This window comes from Hypanus sabinus, chromosome 15 (genome assembly GCF_030144855.1).
Source record: "Hypanus sabinus isolate sHypSab1 chromosome 15, sHypSab1.hap1, whole genome shotgun sequence".
Taxonomy (NCBI): Eukaryota; Metazoa; Chordata; class Chondrichthyes; order Myliobatiformes; family Dasyatidae; genus Hypanus; species Hypanus sabinus.
The window spans coordinates 86211554-86232049 of NC_082720.1; the positions used below are offsets into that span (position 1 = coordinate 86211554).

The following is a 20496-nucleotide window of genomic DNA, read 5'->3' on the forward strand; positions in this document are numbered from 1 at the left end:
CTGAAGTTCAATTTCTGTTTATTGTCACCAACATTTTACAACCCCTGTGTGTGGTGACCTCTCCAGTCAGACCTCCCAAACTGGCTCAGATTTTTCGGCGTCTATTTCCCTCTGATATCCGTGTGCAATTCCAGTTCTGGGTCCTGGATCATCCTCTTGATGAGGAGGGATATCTTTAGTCGTAAGGTGGTGAATCTGTGGAATTCATTGCCACACATGGCTGGAGATGCCAAGTCATTGAATATATTTGTAGCAGAAAGGTACATATAATTCCCACATTACACAGAAAGTAATACTACCACAAGAATATTAACAAATAATAAGGAACATTTATGACCCAAGTTAAAAAGAGAACAGTATAATGCTAAGATGCAGTATAAACAGCATTCTGTGTGCAGCAGGGTGGAGATACATCTTTACCAAAGGAGGTGTAAGGCGTTCCCTCCCCCTGCTAGCCCACAGGTCACCCTTGGACAAGGTGTAGCACCTGCATAACCCCCGATCAGGGTCACGTGAATCCATAGGAGCAGGTGATACATATCGCAAGTCCTGGTTATGTGACCACTGACGCCAGGCAGACAATCTCTGAAGAGCAGTGATAATGGCTGGGATCACCTGTCTTGTAAAGACACTGCCCAGAGAAGGAAATGGCAAACCACTTCTGTAGAAAAATTTGCCAAGAACAACCGTGGTCATTGAAAGACTCTGGACCCCCGCCCCCCCCCCCCCCAACCGCCACAACATCCATACAACATGGCACATAATGATGATGATGTACCAGATTTCCAGTCTCCTGTGTGCTCTTGAGAGCATTTCTTAGTTGATAGATTAGCTTGATTTGCCACAAATACATTGAAACACACGGTGAAATGCATTGTTTGCGTCAACAACCAACACAGTCCGAGGATGTGCTGGGGCAGCCTGCAAGTGTTGCCTTGCATCTGGCTTTAAAATAACACGCCCACAGCTCACTAACCCTAACCTGGACGTCTTTTGGAATATCGGAGGAAACCCACATCGTCACGGGGAGAACGTACAACCTCCTTCCAGACCGTGGTGGGAATTGAACCCGGGTCACTGGTGCTGATCTGAGGGAATGAATGACCACACACTCCGAGCCCTCGGTCACTCTCCCATCTCCCGTCCTGCTTTCTCAAAGTTCAATGTAAATTTACTATCAAAGTACGTATGTGTCGCCATATGTAAACCTGAGACTCATTTTATTGCAGGCATTCACAGCAGAACAAAGAATTACAATAAAATCATTGGAAAAACTACACACAAAGATTGACAAACAACCGATGTGCAAATATGAAAAAAAAGTAAATAAAATAACACTGAGAACATGAGATATAGAGTCTGTAGGTTGTGGGATCAGTTCAGAGTTGAGGTGAGTGAAGTTATCCCCGCTGGTTTAGGAACCTGGTGGTTGAGGGTTAATAACTATTCCTGAAGCTGGTGGTGTGGGTCCTGGGACTCCTGTGCCTCCTTCCTGATGGCAGCAGCGAGAGGAAAACCTGGCCTGGATGTTCCCACGACCTCTCCGACTGTCACTGCACCCCGGAGAGCAGTCTTGTTCTCTGTGAGCTGATGACTGCCTAATTTTAGGTGTCTGTTGCTATTCCAATCCAGTTCCCTGGAAGTGCAGCGGGAATAAGCCTAGGAATGACAGGCCAGCAAGTGATGCCAGTGGAATTGGTTTATTGTCATGTGTACTGACAAAGTGCAGAGAAACGCACGCAAAATGCTGGCGGAACTCAGCAGATCAGTCAAGTCACTTCTTATTGTCATTTTGACCATAACTGCTGGAACAGTACAGAGTAAAAACAAAACAATGTTTTTCAGGACCATGGTGTTACATGAAATGATACAAAAACTACTGAACTACGTAAAAAAAACACAGAAAATAAAACTACACTAGACTATAAAACCTACCCAGGATGGCATAAAGTGCACAAAACAGTGCAGGCATTACAATAAATAATAAACAAGACAATGGGCACAGTAGAGGGCAGTAAGTTGGTGTCAGTCCAGGCTCTGGGTATTGAGGAGTCTGATGGAGAGTCCTCAATCAGAGGCAGCGTCTGTGGAGAGGAATAAACAGAGACTGACAAAAACAAGCCTTATTTTCCCCTGGGTGCAGCAGTTTTCTCCTTCGTAACGAGGGGCCGTAGATCTAAGGTTGGGGGGGTAGATTTAAAGGGCCCCTGAGGGGCAACATTTTGTACACAGAGGGTGGTGGGTGCATGAGGGGAAGTGGTCAAGCTGGGTACAATTACACTATCCAAAGGACACTTGGGCAGGTTCATGGATGGTGTAGAAGGACCCGGACCAGATGTGGAGACACTAGACAAGTTGGTCGGCGTGGACGAGTTGGGCAGGAGGACCTGCTGCCGTGTCCTGCGTGCCGCACAGCGGTGGCCAGACCAGACCCGTAAACACAGTGGCCCCGGGGAGGTCTCAGGCTGGGGCGATGCTCCGGAGTCTGTCAACTGCATGGCACGAGTTTGGTCTGTGTGTGTGTGAGCGTAGCGTAGGGACATCTGTGTGGGTGGGGTGATGTACTCTGTGTCTACGTAGGGTCAGGCACTGTGTGCATATGTAGGATGGGGGGGATCTTTGTGTGAGAGAGAGAGTGTGTGTACACAGGATGGAGGGGAGGACTGTGGGACCCTGCACAGTCACTGACCTGCACCTTGCTCCCCACAGTGATGAGGAGGGCTGTCTGTGGATGAGAAGCCTCAAGGTGCCATGGAAGCTAGGATCCCCCACCGAATCTACGACCCCGGTGGGAATGGCTCTGGGTCCCCAGTGGGCATCAGCAGTGAGCCACCACACTCGCCCACCTCCTACCAGCAGCTGGTCGCCGAGAACAATGTCCTGAAGGAGCGAATGAAAGGCTTGGAGAGCTTGGGTAAGAAATCTGCAGCTTTAGCTCTTCCTATTTCAGTTCCTTCCACTCTAGGTTAAAGCCTAGACGGACGACCATGCCCAATTCTCCCTTGCCAGACCCCAGTTAGACTTAATTTTCAGGTTCATAATTCCAAAAATGCGCCCAGACCTCCAGAAAATTTCCATTCATTTGAGGGTTTTAGGTTGATGGTCATGGGCTCACACCCCCAGGGATAAATTTTAAACTTCTGCAGGAAATCATAAAACAAGAGATTCCACAGATGCTGGACACCAAAGCAACACACACGGAGACCCGACAGAGACTGGGGGGACTGCTTTATCGAGAACGCTTCAAAAGGCAAGATCTCTAAGTAGCAATCCACTTCGATCTGATGTCCCATTCCCATTCTGTCAGGTTGGTCCATGGCCACCTCTACTCCCACGAAACACCCAATCTCAGATTGGAGGAGCAACACCTCATGCCATCTGCGTAGCCTCCAACCTGACAGTATAACCATCGATTTCTCCAACCTCCGTTCATTTCTCCCTCCCTCCTCATTCCTTTCTCTCCCCCACCTACTTATTCTGGCCCCTTCCTTTCCAGACCCGATGAAGGATCTCGGCCCCAAACATCAACTGTTTATTCCCCTCCAGAGATGCTGCCTGACCTGCTGAGTTCCTCCCATAAATCATGAACAAAAAGAGATTCTGCAGATGCTGGAAATCCAGAGCAACACACACAAAATACTGGAGGAACTCAGCAGGTCAGACAGCGTTCTCTTTAGAACTGAATAAACAGTTGGCGTTTCGGGCCAAGACCCTTCAAAAGGATCGGAAAGGAAGCAGGAAGAAGCCAGAATAAGGTGGTGAGGGAGGGGTGGGTTGTGCAGGAATGCAAGCTGGTTAAAGACGAATCCTCCTTCAGCCTTTTACCTTTCTCACCTCACTTCCTAACTTCCCACTTCATCCCCGACCTTGCACCTAAACCCAGTCTCATCTTGTATGCCTTGAATATATTGCAAAAGGAGAGCAAACTACCAAGATGGTGTTCATGAGTCAGCTCATTGTCCGTTCGGAAATCTGATGGCCTTGGAGAAGAAGCTGTTCTTGCAACATTGAGTCTGTGCCTTCGGACCGCTGTACCTCCTTCCTGATGGTCGCAATGAGAAGAGGGCATGTCCTGGGTGATGGGAGTCCTTAATGATGGATTTTGTGATGTCGCACAGTCACACGGTAGAGAGTGGGATAGTGGAGAAGGTTGGTGGGTTGGGGAGAGATGGAGAATAATGGAATAGAAACACTCTTATGGGTGGGGTCATAGAATGATTTGACAGTGTTGTATGTATGAAAATACGTTCTCTTAAACCTACTGCACCAGGGTGATTAAACTGGAGAGAGTGCGGAAAAAATTCCCAGGTGACTTATAACTGGATCTTGGTCTTCTTGACAAAAAGACCTCAGTCAGTGTGAGTTGGCAGCAACATTTCTAGCTCCATCACACTGAGCACTGGTGCCTGCAGGGTTGTGTCATCAGTCCGCTGCGTTTAAAGCTGCTCACTCACGACTGCACGGCCAGATCCAGCTCAAACCGCATCATCAGGTTCACTGATACCCGAGTGGTTGCCCTCATCAGCCACAGCGATGAGTCGGCAGGGAGAGAGGAGGTTGAGAGGCTTGGGAATGGTGCAAGAACAGTAACCTGGGTCTCAGTATGGACAAGGCAAAAGAGATGACTTCAAAAGTGTGGACTTCAGGAAGGTATGCACCAACCATGCTCCTTTCATATCAAAGGCTCTGCCGTGGGGCAAGTGAAGGCCACGAAGTTCCTTGGTGTGCCGATAACGGATGATCTAACCTGGACCCACAACACCTCCTCACTAGTGAAGAAGGCACAGCAGTGTCTACACTTTCTGGGGAGGCAGAGGCACGCAAGGGTCCTCGTCCCCATTCTGGCAACTTTCTGCGGAGGCAGCATCGTTGTGTGGTACAGAAGTTGCAAGGCATTGGACCCCAGAGGATACAGAGGATCTACAGAGGATATTTAAAAACTGCTGAGAAGCTCCCTCTATTTGTGACATTTACCAGGAGCATTGTACCTGTAGGGCCCAAAGCATTGTTGTCCACCCGTCCTACAATCTCTCTGACCCACTACCATCAGGAAGGAGGTGCAGGAGCATCAGGACTAGGACTGCCCGACTGGACAGCAACTTAAAGGAGCAGTCATAGTTACTTAAGGCCCTTCTGTTCGAAACGTCTCACCAAGTAAAACCAAACCTTAACTTCCCTGTGTCCAAAAACAAAATGCCCAAAGTTCTTCACACCAGTCCTGGTGACAAGATGAGGGGTTGGGGGTGAGGTGGCAATATTTGCATGTTGGTAGTGTGGGGAGGGACTGGGGAGAGTATCCATGGGCTGTGGGAGGGGATTCAGTGGGTGTAGGATCAGTGATGAGGGAGAGTCCGTGGACTGTGGGAGGGGAGAGTTGGTGATGGGGGGGGTGTCTGTGGGCTGCAGGAGGGGATTCAGTGGGTGTGGGGGGAGAGTTGGTGACGGGGGGTGTCTGTGGGCTGCGGGAGAGGATTCAGTAGGTGGGGAGGGAGGAGTTGGTGATGGGGCTGTGTCCATGGCCTTTGGAAGGAGCATGCTTGATAAATTGAGAGTTATCCATGTTCTTGGTGTTCAGCACAATCTGCGCTCTCTCTCTCTCTCTCTCTCGGTCACCCAGGCAACCTCCTGGAGGAGTCTCAGTCCGAAGCCTCCAAGCTGAAGCAGAAGGTGGAGGAGCTGGTGCGTCAGGAGGTCCTCAGGTCTGGCATCAGCCTGTCACCCCAGGAGGGTCAGAGTCCGGTGGTCACTGCTGTTGGAGAAGGTATGTGGATTCTCCCAGCTCAGAACGCAGTCACCCCCACCATTCCCCAACCCCCGGTCTGGCCTTTGCCCTGGGTCCATAGAGCCATAGATCACTACAGCACAGAACAGGCCCTTCAGCCCATCTAGTGTGAAGAGGTTCCGGAGCCTGAAGTCACTCAGAGTTTCAGGAACCGATTTTTCCCCTCCACCATCAGGTTTCTGAATGTGCAGTGAATCCATGAACACTACTCCATTTTTACTCTCTCTTTAACTTAATTTATATATATTCTTGTAATTTATAATTTTTTTTAAATTATGATGTATTTCAAAGTTCTGTTATCACAACACAACACATTTCATGATGTATGCCAGTGATATCAAATCTGATTCTGACTGATGGAACACGCTCGATGGGCTGAGTGGTCTAATTTGTACATATGTCTTATGATCTTATTTTAGTTATACTTCCCACTTCCATGTGACATGTCTGTCCACAGACACAGTGACCTAGACACACTGATGGACAGACACACAGAGAGACACTGACGGTCAGTCACACAGAGAGACACTGACAGACAGACATTCACAGACACACTGATGGACAGTCACACAGAGACACACTGATGGACAGATACACAGAGACACACTGACGGTTAGTCACACAGAGACACACTGATGGGCAGTCACACAGAGACACACTGACGGACAGTCACACAGAGACACACTGACGGTCAGTCACACAGAGACACACTGACGGTCAGTCACACAGAGACACACTGACGGGCAGTCACACAGAGACACACTGACGGTCAGTCACACAGAGAGACACTGACGGTCAGTCACACAGAGACACACTGACGGTCAGTCACACAGAGACACACTGACGGTCAGTCACACAGAGACACACTGACGGTCAGTCACACAGAGACACACTGACGGACAGACACACAGAGACACACTGACGGTCAGTCACACAGAGACACACTGACGGACAGACACACAGAGACACACTGATGGACAGATACACAGAGACACACTGACGGTTAGTCACACAGAGACACACTGACGGGCAGTCACACAGAGACACACTGACGGGCAGTCACACAGAGAGACACTGACGGACAGTCACACAGAGACACTGATGGACAGTCACACAGAGAGACACTGACGGTTAGTCACACAGAGACACACTGACGGTCAGTCACACAGAGAGACACTGACGGTCAGTCACACAGAGAGACACTGACGGACAGACACACAGAGACACACTGACGGACAGACACACAGACACACTGACGGTCAGTCACACAGAGACACACTGACGGTCAGTCACACAGACACACTGATGGACAGTCACACAGAGACACACTGACGGACAGACACACAGAGACACACTGATGGACAGATACACAGAGACACACTGACGGTTAGTCACACAGAGACACACTGACGGGCAGTCACACAGAGACACACTGACGGTCAGTCACACAGACACACTGATGGACAGTCACACAGAGACACACTGATGGACAGATACACAGAGACACACTGACGGTTAGTCACACAGAGACACACTGACGGGCAGTCACACAGAGACACACTGACGGGCAGTCACACAGAGACACACTGACGGGCAGTCACACAGAGACACACTGACGGGCAGTCACACAGAGACACACTGACGGGCAGTCACACAGAGACACACTGACGGGCAGTCACACAGAGACACACTGACGGTCAGTCACACAGAGAGACACTGACGGACAGTCACACAGAGACACACTGACGGACAGACACACAGAGACACACTGACGGTCAGTCACACAGAGACACACTGACGGTCAGTCACACAGAGAGACACTGACAGACAGACATTCACAGACACACTGATGGACAGTCACACAGAGACACACTGATGGACAGATACACAGAGACACACTGACGGTTAGTCACACAGAGACACACTGATGGGCAGTCACACAGAGACACACTGACGGTCAGTCACACAGAGACACACTGACGGTCAGTCACACAGAGACACACTGACGGTCAGTCACACAGAGACACACTGACGGACAGTCACACAGAGACACACTGACGGTCAGTCACACAGAGAGACACTGACGGTCAGTCACACAGAGAGACACTGACGGTCAGTCACACAGAGACACACTGACGGACAGTCACACAGAGACACACTGACGGTCAGTCACACAGAGACACACTGATGGACAGTCACACAGAGACACACTGACGGTCAGTCACACAGAGACACACTGACGGTCAGTCACACAGAGACACACTGACGGACAGTCACACAGAGACACACTGACGGTCAGTCACACAGAGACACACTGACGGTCAGTCACACAGAGAGACACTGACGGTCAGTCACACAGAGACACACTGACGGTCAGTCACACAGAGACACACTGACGGTCAGTCACACAGAGACACACTGACGGTCAGTCACACAGAGAGACACTGACGGTAAGTCACACAGAGACACACTGATGGACAGTCACACAGAGAGACACTGATGGACAGTCACACAGAGAGACACTGATGGTCAGTCACACAGAGAGACACTGACGGTCAGTCACACAGAGACACACTGACGGTCAGTCACACAGAGACACACTGACGGTCAGTCACACAGAGACACACTGACGGTCAGTCACACAGAGAGACACTGACGGACAGACACACAGAGACACGCTGACGGTCAGTCACACAGAGACACGCTGACGGTCAGTCACACAGAGACACGCTGACGGACAGTCACACAGAGAGACACTGACGGGCAGTCACACAGAGAGACACTGACGGGCAGTCACACAGAGACACACTGACGGACAGTCACACAGAGACACACTGACGGTCAGTCACACAGAGAGACACTGACGGTCAGTCACACAGAGACACACTGACGGTCAGTCACACAGAGACACACTGATGGACAGTCACACAGAGACACACTGACGGACAGACACACAGAGACACGCTGATGGTCAGTCACACAGAGACACGCTGCCGGACAGTCACACAGAGAGACACTGACAGACAGACACACAGAGACACACTGACGGTCAGTCACACAGAGACACACTGACGGTCAGTCACACAGAGAGACACTGACGGACAGTCACACAGAGAGACACTGACAGACAGACATTCACAGACACACTGATGGACAGTCACACAGAGACACACTGATGGATAGATACACAGAGACACACTGACGGTTAGTCACACAGAGACACACTGACGGACAGTCACACAGAGACACACTGACGGACAGACACACAGAGACACGCTGACGGTCAGTCACACAGAGACACACTGACGGACAGACACACAGAGACACACTGACGGTCAGTCACACAGAGACACTGACGGTCAGTCACACAGAGAGACACTGACGGTCAGTCACACAGAGAGACACTGACGGACAGTCACACAGAGACACACTGACGGTCAGTCACACAGAGACACTGACGGTCAGTCACACAGAGAGACACTGACGGTCAGTCACACAGAGACACACTGACGGTCAGTCACACAGAGAGACACTGACGGACAGTCACACAGAGACACACTGATGGACAGACACACAGACACACTGATGGACAGTCACACAGAGACACACTGACGGGCAGTCACACAGAGACACACTGACGGACAGACACACAGAGACACACTGACGGTCAGTCACACAGAGACACACTGACGGTCAGTCACACAGAGAGACACTGACGGACAGACACACAGAGACACGCTGACGGTCAGTCACACAGAGACACGCTGACGGTCAGTCACACAGAGACACGCTGACGGACAGTCACACAGAGAGACACTGACGGGCAGTCACACAGAGAGACACTGACGGGCAGTCACACAGAGACACACTGACGGACAGTCACACAGAGACACACTGACGGTCAGTCACACAGAGAGACACTGACGGTCAGTCACACAGAGACACACTGACGGTCAGTCACACAGAGACACACTGATGGACAGTCACACAGAGACACACTGACGGACAGACACACAGAGACACGCTGATGGTCAGTCACACAGAGACACGCTGCCGGACAGTCACACAGAGAGACACTGACAGACAGACACACAGAGACACACTGACGGTCAGTCACACAGAGACACACTGACGGTCAGTCACACAGAGAGACACTGACGGTCAGTCACACAGAGACACACTGACGGTCAGTCACACAGAGACACACTGACGGTCAGTCACACAGAGACACACTGACGGTCAGTCACACAGAGACACACTGACGGACAGACACACAGAGACACACTGACGGTCAGTCACACAGAGACACACTGACGGACAGACACACAGAGACACACTGATGGACAGATACACAGAGACACACTGACGGTTAGTCACACAGAGACACACTGACGGGCAGTCACACAGAGACACACTGACGGGCAGTCACACAGAGAGACACTGACGGACAGTCACACAGAGACACTGATGGACAGTCACACAGAGAGACACTGACGGTTAGTCACACAGAGACACACTGACGGTCAGTCACACAGAGAGACACTGACGGTCAGTCACACAGAGAGACACTGACGGACAGACACACAGAGACACACTGACGGACAGACACACAGACACACTGACGGTCAGTCACACAGAGACACACTGACGGTCAGTCACACAGACACACTGATGGACAGTCACACAGAGACACACTGACGGACAGACACACAGAGACACACTGATGGACAGATACACAGAGACACACTGACGGTTAGTCACACAGAGACACACTGACGGGCAGTCACACAGAGACACACTGACGGTCAGTCACACAGACACACTGATGGACAGTCACACAGAGACACACTGATGGACAGATACACAGAGACACACTGACGGTTAGTCACACAGAGACACACTGACGGGCAGTCACACAGAGACACACTGACGGGCAGTCACACAGAGACACACTGACGGGCAGTCACACAGAGACACACTGACGGGCAGTCACACAGAGACACACTGACGGGCAGTCACACAGAGACACACTGACGGGCAGTCACACAGAGACACACTGACGGTCAGTCACACAGAGAGACACTGACGGACAGTCACACAGAGACACACTGACGGACAGACACACAGAGACACACTGACGGTCAGTCACACAGAGACACACTGACGGTCAGTCACACAGAGAGACACTGACAGACAGACATTCACAGACACACTGATGGACAGTCACACAGAGACACACTGATGGACAGATACACAGAGACACACTGACGGTTAGTCACACAGAGACACACTGATGGGCAGTCACACAGAGACACACTGACGGTCAGTCACACAGAGACACACTGACGGTCAGTCACACAGAGACACACTGACGGTCAGTCACACAGAGACACACTGACGGTCAGTCACACAGAGACACACTGACGGACAGTCACACAGAGACACACTGACGGTCAGTCACACAGAGAGACACTGACGGTCAGTCACACAGAGAGACACTGACGGTCAGTCACACAGAGACACACTGACGGACAGTCACACAGAGACACACTGACGGTCAGTCACACAGAGACACACTGATGGACAGTCACACAGAGACACACTGACGGTCAGTCACACAGAGACACACTGACGGTCAGTCACACAGAGACACACTGACGGACAGTCACACAGAGACACACTGACGGTCAGTCACACAGAGACACACTGACGGTCAGTCACACAGAGAGACACTGACGGTCAGTCACACAGAGACACACTGACGGTCAGTCACACAGAGACACACTGACGGTCAGTCACACAGAGAGACACTGACGGTAAGTCACACAGAGACACACTGATGGACAGTCACACAGAGAGACACTGATGGACAGTCACACAGAGAGACACTGATGGTCAGTCACACAGAGAGACACTGACGGTCAGTCACACAGAGACACACTGACGGTCAGTCACACAGAGACACACTGACGGTCAGTCACACAGAGACACACTGACGGTCAGTCACACAGAGAGACACTGACGGACAGACACACAGAGACACGCTGACGGTCAGTCACACAGAGACACGCTGACGGTCAGTCACACAGAGACACGCTGACGGACAGTCACACAGAGAGACACTGACGGGCAGTCACACAGAGAGACACTGACGGGCAGTCACACAGAGACACACTGACGGACAGTCACACAGAGACACACTGACGGTCAGTCACACAGAGAGACACTGACGGTCAGTCACACAGAGACACACTGACGGTCAGTCACACAGAGACACACTGATGGACAGTCACACAGAGACACACTGACGGACAGACACACAGAGACACGCTGATGGTCAGTCACACAGAGACACGCTGCCGGACAGTCACACAGAGAGACACTGACAGACAGACACACAGAGACACACTGACGGTCAGTCACACAGAGACACACTGACGGTCAGTCACACAGAGAGACACTGACGGACAGTCACACAGAGAGACACTGACAGACAGACATTCACAGACACACTGATGGACAGTCACACAGAGACACACTGATGGATAGATACACAGAGACACACTGACGGTTAGTCACACAGAGACACACTGACGGACAGTCACACAGAGACACACTGACGGACAGACACACAGAGACACGCTGACGGTCAGTCACACAGAGACACACTGACGGACAGACACACAGAGACACACTGACGGTCAGTCACACAGAGACACTGACGGTCAGTCACACAGAGAGACACTGACGGTCAGTCACACAGAGAGACACTGACGGACAGTCACACAGAGACACACTGACGGTCAGTCACACAGAGACACTGACGGTCAGTCACACAGAGAGACACTGACGGTCAGTCACACAGAGACACACTGACGGTCAGTCACACAGAGAGACACTGACGGACAGTCACACAGAGACACACTGATGGACAGACACACAGACACACTGATGGACAGTCACACAGAGACACACTGACGGGCAGTCACACAGAGACACACTGACGGACAGACACACAGAGACACACTGATGGACAGTCACACAGAGACACACTGATGGACAGACACACAGAGACACGCTGACGGTCAGTCACACAGAGAGACACTGACGGTCAGTCACACAGAGACACACTGACGGTCAGTCACACAGAGACACACTGATGGACAGACACACAGAGACACTGATGGTCAGTCACACAGAGACACACTGACGGTCAGTCACACAGAGACACTGATGGTCAGTCACACAGAGACACACTGATGGACAGACACACAGAGACACACTGATGGACAGACACACAGAGACACGCTGACGGTCAGTCACACAGAGAGACACTGACGGTCAGTCACACAGAGACACACTGACGGTCAGTCACACAGAGACACACTGACGGTCAGTCACACAGAGAGACACTGACGGTCAGTCACACAGAGACACGCTGATGGACAGAGACACAGAGACACACTGACGGTCAGTCACACAGAGACACACTGACGGTCAGTCACACAGAGACACGCTGATGGACAGAGACACAGAGACACACTGACGGTCAGTCACACAGAGACACACTGACGGTCAGTCACACAGAGAGACACTGACGGTCAGTCACACAGAGACACACTGACACTCTCTCGAGCCGTGAGCCCGTGGCCTTATGAGCTGCACCTCTCCTCTGACTCTCTCTTGTTCAGCAGAAGGTGTCGAGTGCAAATTGGGTCTCTTAACTGTTAATACATCATCGTTTCTGTCTGTCAGTGTTTGGGAACTGTGTGGGCAATGCACCGGGAAGGAATCCAGCTGCTCTTTCTCTAAAGCCTTCAGGAGGGAGTTTTCATTTTTTATTTATCGAGTTACCACGTGGAATATGGCCCTTCTGGCCCTTTGAACTGCACTGCCCGGCAACCCCTGATTTAACGCTAATAATCACAGGTCAATTTACAGTGGCCAATTAACCTACCACCTGATACGTCTTTGGACTGTGGGAGGAAACCCACACGGTCACAGGGAGAATGTACAAACCCCTTACAGACAGTGGCGGGATTTGAACCCCGGTCGCTGGTGCTGTAAAACGTTGCACTAACCGTGATGGTACCATGCTGCCCGGTGTCTTTTGTACATAGTTGTTTTTCATTCTTTGTTAATTATTGTTTTTCATAAATTGGAGTCATAGAAAAGTACAGCCCAGAAACAGGCCGTTTGCCCATCTAGTCCATGCTGAAACCATTTAAACTGCTACTGCCATTGACCTGCACCATGACCCTAGCCCTCCATATCCTTACCATCCATGTACTTATCCAAACTTGTCTTAAATGTTGAAATCAAACTCACTTGCATTATGTGTGCTAGCAGCTTGTCTACACCCTCAGGACCCTCAGAAGAAGTTTCACCTCGTTCCCCTTAAACTTCTCACCTTTCACCCTTAACCCATGACCTCTAGTTCTAATCTCAGCCAACCTCAGTGGAAAAAGCCTGCTTGCATTTGCCCTATCTATACCCCTCATAATTTTGCATGTCTCTATCAAATCTCCTCTCAATCTTTTACATTCTGGGGAATAAAGTCCTAACCTATTCAATCTTTCCCAGTAACTCAGGTCCTCCAGACTTGGCAACATCCTTGTAAGTTTTCTCTGTACTCGATCAACCTTGCTTACCTATTTCCCGTAAGTAGGTGACCGAAACTACACACAACACTCCAAATCAGGCCTCAAACCAACATCTTACACAACTTCAACATAACATCCCATCTCCTGTACCCAGTACATTGATTTATGAAGGCCAATGTGCCAAAGGATTTCTTTGTGACCCATCTACCTGTGACAGCACTTTCAATGGATTATGGACCTGTATTCACGGATTCCTTTGTTCTACCACACTCCTTAGTGTCCTCATACTTGTCTGCATTAAATTCCATCTGCCATTTTTCAGCCCATATTTCCATTGAATCCAGATCCCTCTGCAAACCGTGATGGCCTTCCTCACTGTCCATTACACCCCAATCTTGGTGTCTTCTGTAAATTTGCTGATCTGGTTAACCACATTATCATCTAGACCAGGGGTGGGCAAACTTTTTGACTTGTGGGCCACAAAGGGTTCTAAAATTTGACAGGGGGGCCGGACCAGGAGCAGATGGACGGAGTGTTTTGGTAATACACCTCATAAGAGAAAATAAAATATCATGGGATATGTAGAAAACGTGCTTTAATTTCAATTGAAAATGAACAAATGCATTACAACAAAATATCTGTCTTTGAAGTCCCATGGTATTTAGCTATTTATTGAAATGTCTTTTAAAACACTGAAAATTAAATGAATAAAATACAGCTTTTTTTAATAGTAACAGTTATTATTTTAAAGCACTGAAGATTCTGTTATCCTTCAAGATATTATCATCATCACTCTCCTCCTGACTGTCTTTATTTCAAAAACGGTAGGAGATGCAGGTCTACTTGTCCTGCTCCTTCTTATTCAATTATCCCCTGTGCCAAAACTCAACAACGACCCGCACAATGACAAAGCAGGGAGAGCGCGCTGGAGCTGAGCTCTGTGCTCGCAAATCCCCGCAGGCGATCTCTCTTAGCCGGAACACTGTCTAATTGTGAGCCGGTTCGGATGTGCCAGGAAATGGGTCGCCACAAGGTCACAAAGTAAAGCGCAAATGTGGAGTAATACGCTGCACCTCAACAAAGGTCAATGTATATAGAGTGCGTCATCTATTGGGAAAACGCCAGAATTGCGGGGAAAAAACGTTAACAAGGTTTATTAATATAATTTCATCAAGTTCTGCGGGCCGGATTAAAAAGCTTAATGGGCCGCATATGGCCCGCGGGCCGTAGTTTGCCCATGCCTGATCTAGACAATAGACAATAGGTGCAGAAGTAGACCATACGGCCCCTCGAGTCTGCACCGCCATTCTGAGATCATGGCTGATCATTCACTATCAATACCCAGTCCCTGCCTTGACCCCATATCCCTTGATTCCCCTATCCATCAGATATCTATCTAGCTCCTTCTTGAACGCATCCAGAGAATTGGCCTCCACCGTCTTCCGAGGCAGTGCATTCCACACCTCCACAACTCTCTGGGAGAAGAAGTTCTTCCTCAACTCTGTTTTAAATAACTGACCTCTTATTCTCAATCCATGCCCTCTGGTACTGGACTCTCCCAACATCTGGAACATATTTCCTGACTCAATCCTATCAAATCCTTGATATCAAATCTCGATCATTGGTTATAGATGAGAGTAGAAATTCTATTGTATTTATTTATATGTAAATGGCTGCAAGAAAATCAATCTGAGGGTAGTATATGGTGATGATAATTATACCACGAATATTGAACTTGAACCCAACCACAATCTATTCAGCTGCTACCATCTGGGAAACGGTACCGCAGCATAAAAGCCAGGACCAACAGGCTCCGGGACAGCTTCTTCCACCAGACCATCAGACTGATAAATTCACACTGACAGTTGCACTCTCTATTACATTGACTGTTCTATTTATTATAAATTACTATGATCGCACATTGCACATTTAGATGGAGATGTAACAAAGATTTTTACTCCTCGTGTATGTGAAGGATGTAGGAGATAAAGTCAATTCAATTCAATGAACTGTCGCGACTTTTGTAGATTTTGTGCAGGTGTGCCCACAGCCACCGTCTCGAGGATCGGACCAGTCTGGGAAATCAGCAGATGTCAAGACCGAAGAGAAGCCTGCGTCCAGTGTGAGTGTAGAGTCCTCATAAAGTCCTGTGCCTGACCCATCCCGTGGACTCTCCCTGTTCTTCTCAATGACCCACCCACCCTGTAGGTCCCAGTTCTTGTCTGGTCTTAGAGTCATAGAGCAGTACCGCACAGAAATAGGCCCTTCAGCCCATCTAGTCCATTCCGATCTATTAATCTGCCTCGTCCCATTGATCCACACCTGGACTATAACCCTCCATATCGCCCTCAATGTAGTTACCCAAGATCCTCTTAAATATTGCAATCAAACTGACACCCATTGCTGTGCTAGCAGCTCGTTCCACACTCGCACTACCCTCTGAGTGAAGACGTTCCTCATCGTGTTTGTTTATTTTGAGGTACAGCGTGGAATAGGCCGATCCTGTCCTTCGAGCCTCGTGCCCAGCAACCCCTAATTTAATCCCAACCTTGGAGTATCGTGAGCAGTTTTGGGCCCCATATCTAAGGAAGGATGTGCTGCATTGGAGAGGGTCCAGGGGAGGTTCACAGAAATGATTCCAGGGATGAAAGGGTTGATATATGGGCTTCAATTGATGGGTCTGGGTCTCTACTTGCTGGAGTTTAGAAGAATGAGGGGGAATCTCATTCAAATCTATCAACTATTGAAAGGCCTCACTATGTTTCCTCTAGTGGAGAAGAATAGACCCCTCAGAATAGAGGGACGTCCATTTAGAGAGGAGATGAAGTAGAATTTCTATAGGCAGACAATGGTGAATCTGTGGAATTGGTTGCTGTGGAGACCAGCTCACTGGGTGCATTTCAAGCAGAGGCCGATGGGTTCTTGATTAGTCAGGGCATGAAGTGTTATGGGAAGATGGCAGGATAATGGGATTGAGAGAGAAATGGATCAGAAATGATGAAATAGCAGAGCAGACTTGATGGGCTGAATGGCCTAATTCTGCTGCTATGTCTTATGGGCTTATGATCTAGTCACAGACAACCTACAATGACAAGTTAGCTGACCTGCTGTGGCTTCGGACTGTGGGAGGAAACCGGAGCACCCAGAGACAAGCCACGCATTCTGCGGGCAGACGTACAGACTCCTTACAGACGATGTCGGAATTGAACTCTGAACTCCCAATGCCCTGAGCTGTAATAGTGCCGCACTACCGTAGTGCCCCCTTAAATATTTCACCTTTCGCCCTCAACCTATGACCTCTAGTCTGGTCTCCCCCAACCTCAGTGGCAAGGTGCAAGTGTTTGGGGAAGGCATGTTGACCATATTCAAAAGGTGCAAGTGTTTGGGAAAGGCATGTTGACCATATTCAAAAGGTGCAAGTGTTTGGGAAAGGCATGTTGACCATATTCAAAAGGTATCTGGCTGGGTTCATGTAGCCTCCAACCTGACGGCTTGAGTAATTTCTCCCTTTCTCCACTCCCCACTCTGGCTCCCCTCTTACCCGTCCTGTCCCCTCACCTCCCCCGGCTCACCTTCCTTCCACACTCTATCCTCCTACTGTACTGAGGTCATATAGAAGGGCTGAAGGGTCTGTTTTTAATCTTGAAGCACTTTACAACTCTGAGCGAAAAATGAGGAGGAGGAGAATCTTTTGTTTTAAATGTAAAGAGGCAGTACACTATCGAGGGCGAGGCCCTTAAGAGCGTGGATGAGCAGAGGGACTTGGGGTCCAAGTTCGTAGCTCCCTGATTGTGGCTACACAGGTTGCTATGGTGGTTAAGAAGGCAGATGGCATGCTTGCCTTTGTTAGTTGAAGCATCGAGTTAAAGGTCAGGAAGTTAGGTGGTAGCTTTATAAAACACATCTGGTTGCTTTCAGTTTCAGCACTGAAATTGCTTTCAATGCTGGTTGCCTCATTATGGGAGGGGTTTTGAGGATGTTCCCTCAATTAGATGGGTTAGAGGTCAGATAAACTTGGGTTGTTTTCTCTGGAGCAGTGGAGGCTGAGGGGAGACCTGATAGAGGTTTACTAGATTGAGAGATTCAGATAAAATAGACAGCCAGTATTTTTTCCCAGGGTCGAAATGTCTAATACCAGAGGCTTACATTTAAGGTGAGAGAGCGAAAGTTCAACAGAGATGTGTGTGGCAAGTTTTTTTACAGAGAGAGAGGTTGATCCTGGAATGCGCTGAGAGGGGTAGTGGAGGTAAATACGATAGAGATGTTTAAAATGGAAGGAGATGGGCATTGTGAAGACAAAAGGGTTAATTTAGTTTGCGACAACACTGTGAGCCAAAGGGCCTGTTCCTGTGATGTACGTCTTTTGTGTTCTATGTCCCAAGTCCTGAGGATTGAGATATCTGGGTTATCCTCGTTCTCTCACCCTTCCACTCCGACCCTTGACACTGAGCCTTGGCCTTTCACCTTTCCACTGGGCTGAGGCACTGACTGTAGAGGGGAGGCTGGCTTCCACTGAAGTGCTGAGCTGTGTTCACAACTCTGCAATTTCTTGTGGTATTCTGGTAACCTATTAAAAGACCTAGATAGAGTGGATGTGGAGAGGAAATTTCCTACAGTAGGTGAGTCTAGCACCAGACGCAGTAACATCTGAATAGAAGAATGTCCCTTTAGAGAGATGAGGAGGAGATTATTTAGCCAGAGGGTGGTGAATCTGTGGAATTTATTGCCTCAGATGGGTGTGGAGGCCAAGTCATTGGGTATATTTAAAGAGGAGGTTGATACTTTCTTGATTAGTCAGGGTGTCAAAGGTTACGGGGAGAAGCAGATGAATGGGATTGAGGGGGAAATTAAATCAGCCATGATGGAATGGTGGAGCAGATTCAATGGACCGAATGGCATAACCCTGCTCCTATGTCTTATGGGCTTGTGGGCAGTGCAGTTGCCGTACCAAGTTGTGACAGATCCAGTTAGGGTGGTTTTCTGAAAGCGCTATCTGACTGGAAGTGATTCACTCAACAAACATCTCGCACTCTTTACAGGAGAGACTACCTCGTGTTCTGGTGAGGCAGCTGCGTCTATATTTTTCCTGCCCCGATGTCTGTGCAACCTGAATACACCTGCAGGAGGGTTGATCTGTTAGATCGTAGGACCTAGCAGTCCCATGGTATTGTAGCAGTTGGTACTATGCTATTACAGCTTGGGGTATCAGTTCAGAGTTCAGTTCTGACGCTTCGGTAAAGTTTGTGTGTCCTTCGTGTGAGTGCGCGAGTTTCTTCCGGGTGCTCCAGTTTCCTCCCACAGTCCATAGACAAACTGGTTAATGGGTTAATTGGTCATTGTCAATTGTCCTGTGATTAGACTAGGGTTAAAACCATGGGGTACAGGAGCAGAATTAGGCCACTTAGCCCATTAAGTCTGCTCTCCCATTTCATCATGGCTGATCCACTTTCCCTCTCAGCCCCAATTTCCTCCCTGTCCCCCCATCCCTACAACCCCCGTATCCCCTCGTGCCCTCATGAATCAAGAACCTCTGCCTTAAATGTACCCAATGACGTGGCCTCCACAACCAGCTGTGACAACGAATTCCACAGATTCGCCACTCTCTGGCTAAAGAAATTCCTCCTCACCTCCGTTCTGAAAGAAGTCCCTCTATCCTGAGGCTGTGTCCTCTGGTCTTGGACTCCCCCAGCGTAGGAACCATCCTCTCCACATCCACTCTATCAAGGCCTTTCACCATTCCACCCCCTCATTCATCTGAATTGTAGTGGGAACAGGAGGGTGGGTTACTGGCTGGAGAGGCTCAGTGTGCCAGGAGGGCCTGGTCCTCACTGTGTCCCTTTAAGAACATTATAACACAGTACAGGCCCTTTGGCCCACAATGTTGTGCTGACCCTGTTCTAAGATCAATCTAACCCTTCCCTCCCACATAACCTTCCACTTTTCTATCATGCATGTGCCCATTTAAGAGGTTCTGAAAGGTCCCGAATGCATCCGCTTCGGCAACCAAGATACCAAACTAAAGTCATCCAATTTGCCTGTGTGAACCCCAATCCCTCTAAACCTTCTTTTTATGCCCTGGACCCCTACTGTTAACTGATGGGTTCATGCACC

At 49.4% G+C, this 20496-nt stretch overlaps 1 protein-coding gene across 3 annotated transcripts in view; it reads left to right on the forward strand.

Moving 5' to 3' along the window:
• The window catches only part of tnip1 (TNFAIP3 interacting protein 1), a 136926-nt gene that overhangs the window by 38453 nt on the left and 77977 nt on the right, over positions 1 to 20496 (forward strand). For all 3 annotated transcript variants that reach the window (XM_059990665.1, XM_059990664.1, XM_059990666.1), the window contains exons 2-4: positions 2710 to 2914; positions 5618 to 5761; positions 16413 to 16507. In XM_059990665.1, the coding sequence (XP_059846648.1) occupies positions 2752 to 2914; positions 5618 to 5761; positions 16413 to 16507 (402 nt within the window). In that variant the 5' untranslated portion in view covers positions 2710 to 2751. The remainder of the gene's footprint in view (positions 1 to 2709; positions 2915 to 5617; positions 5762 to 16412; positions 16508 to 20496) is intronic.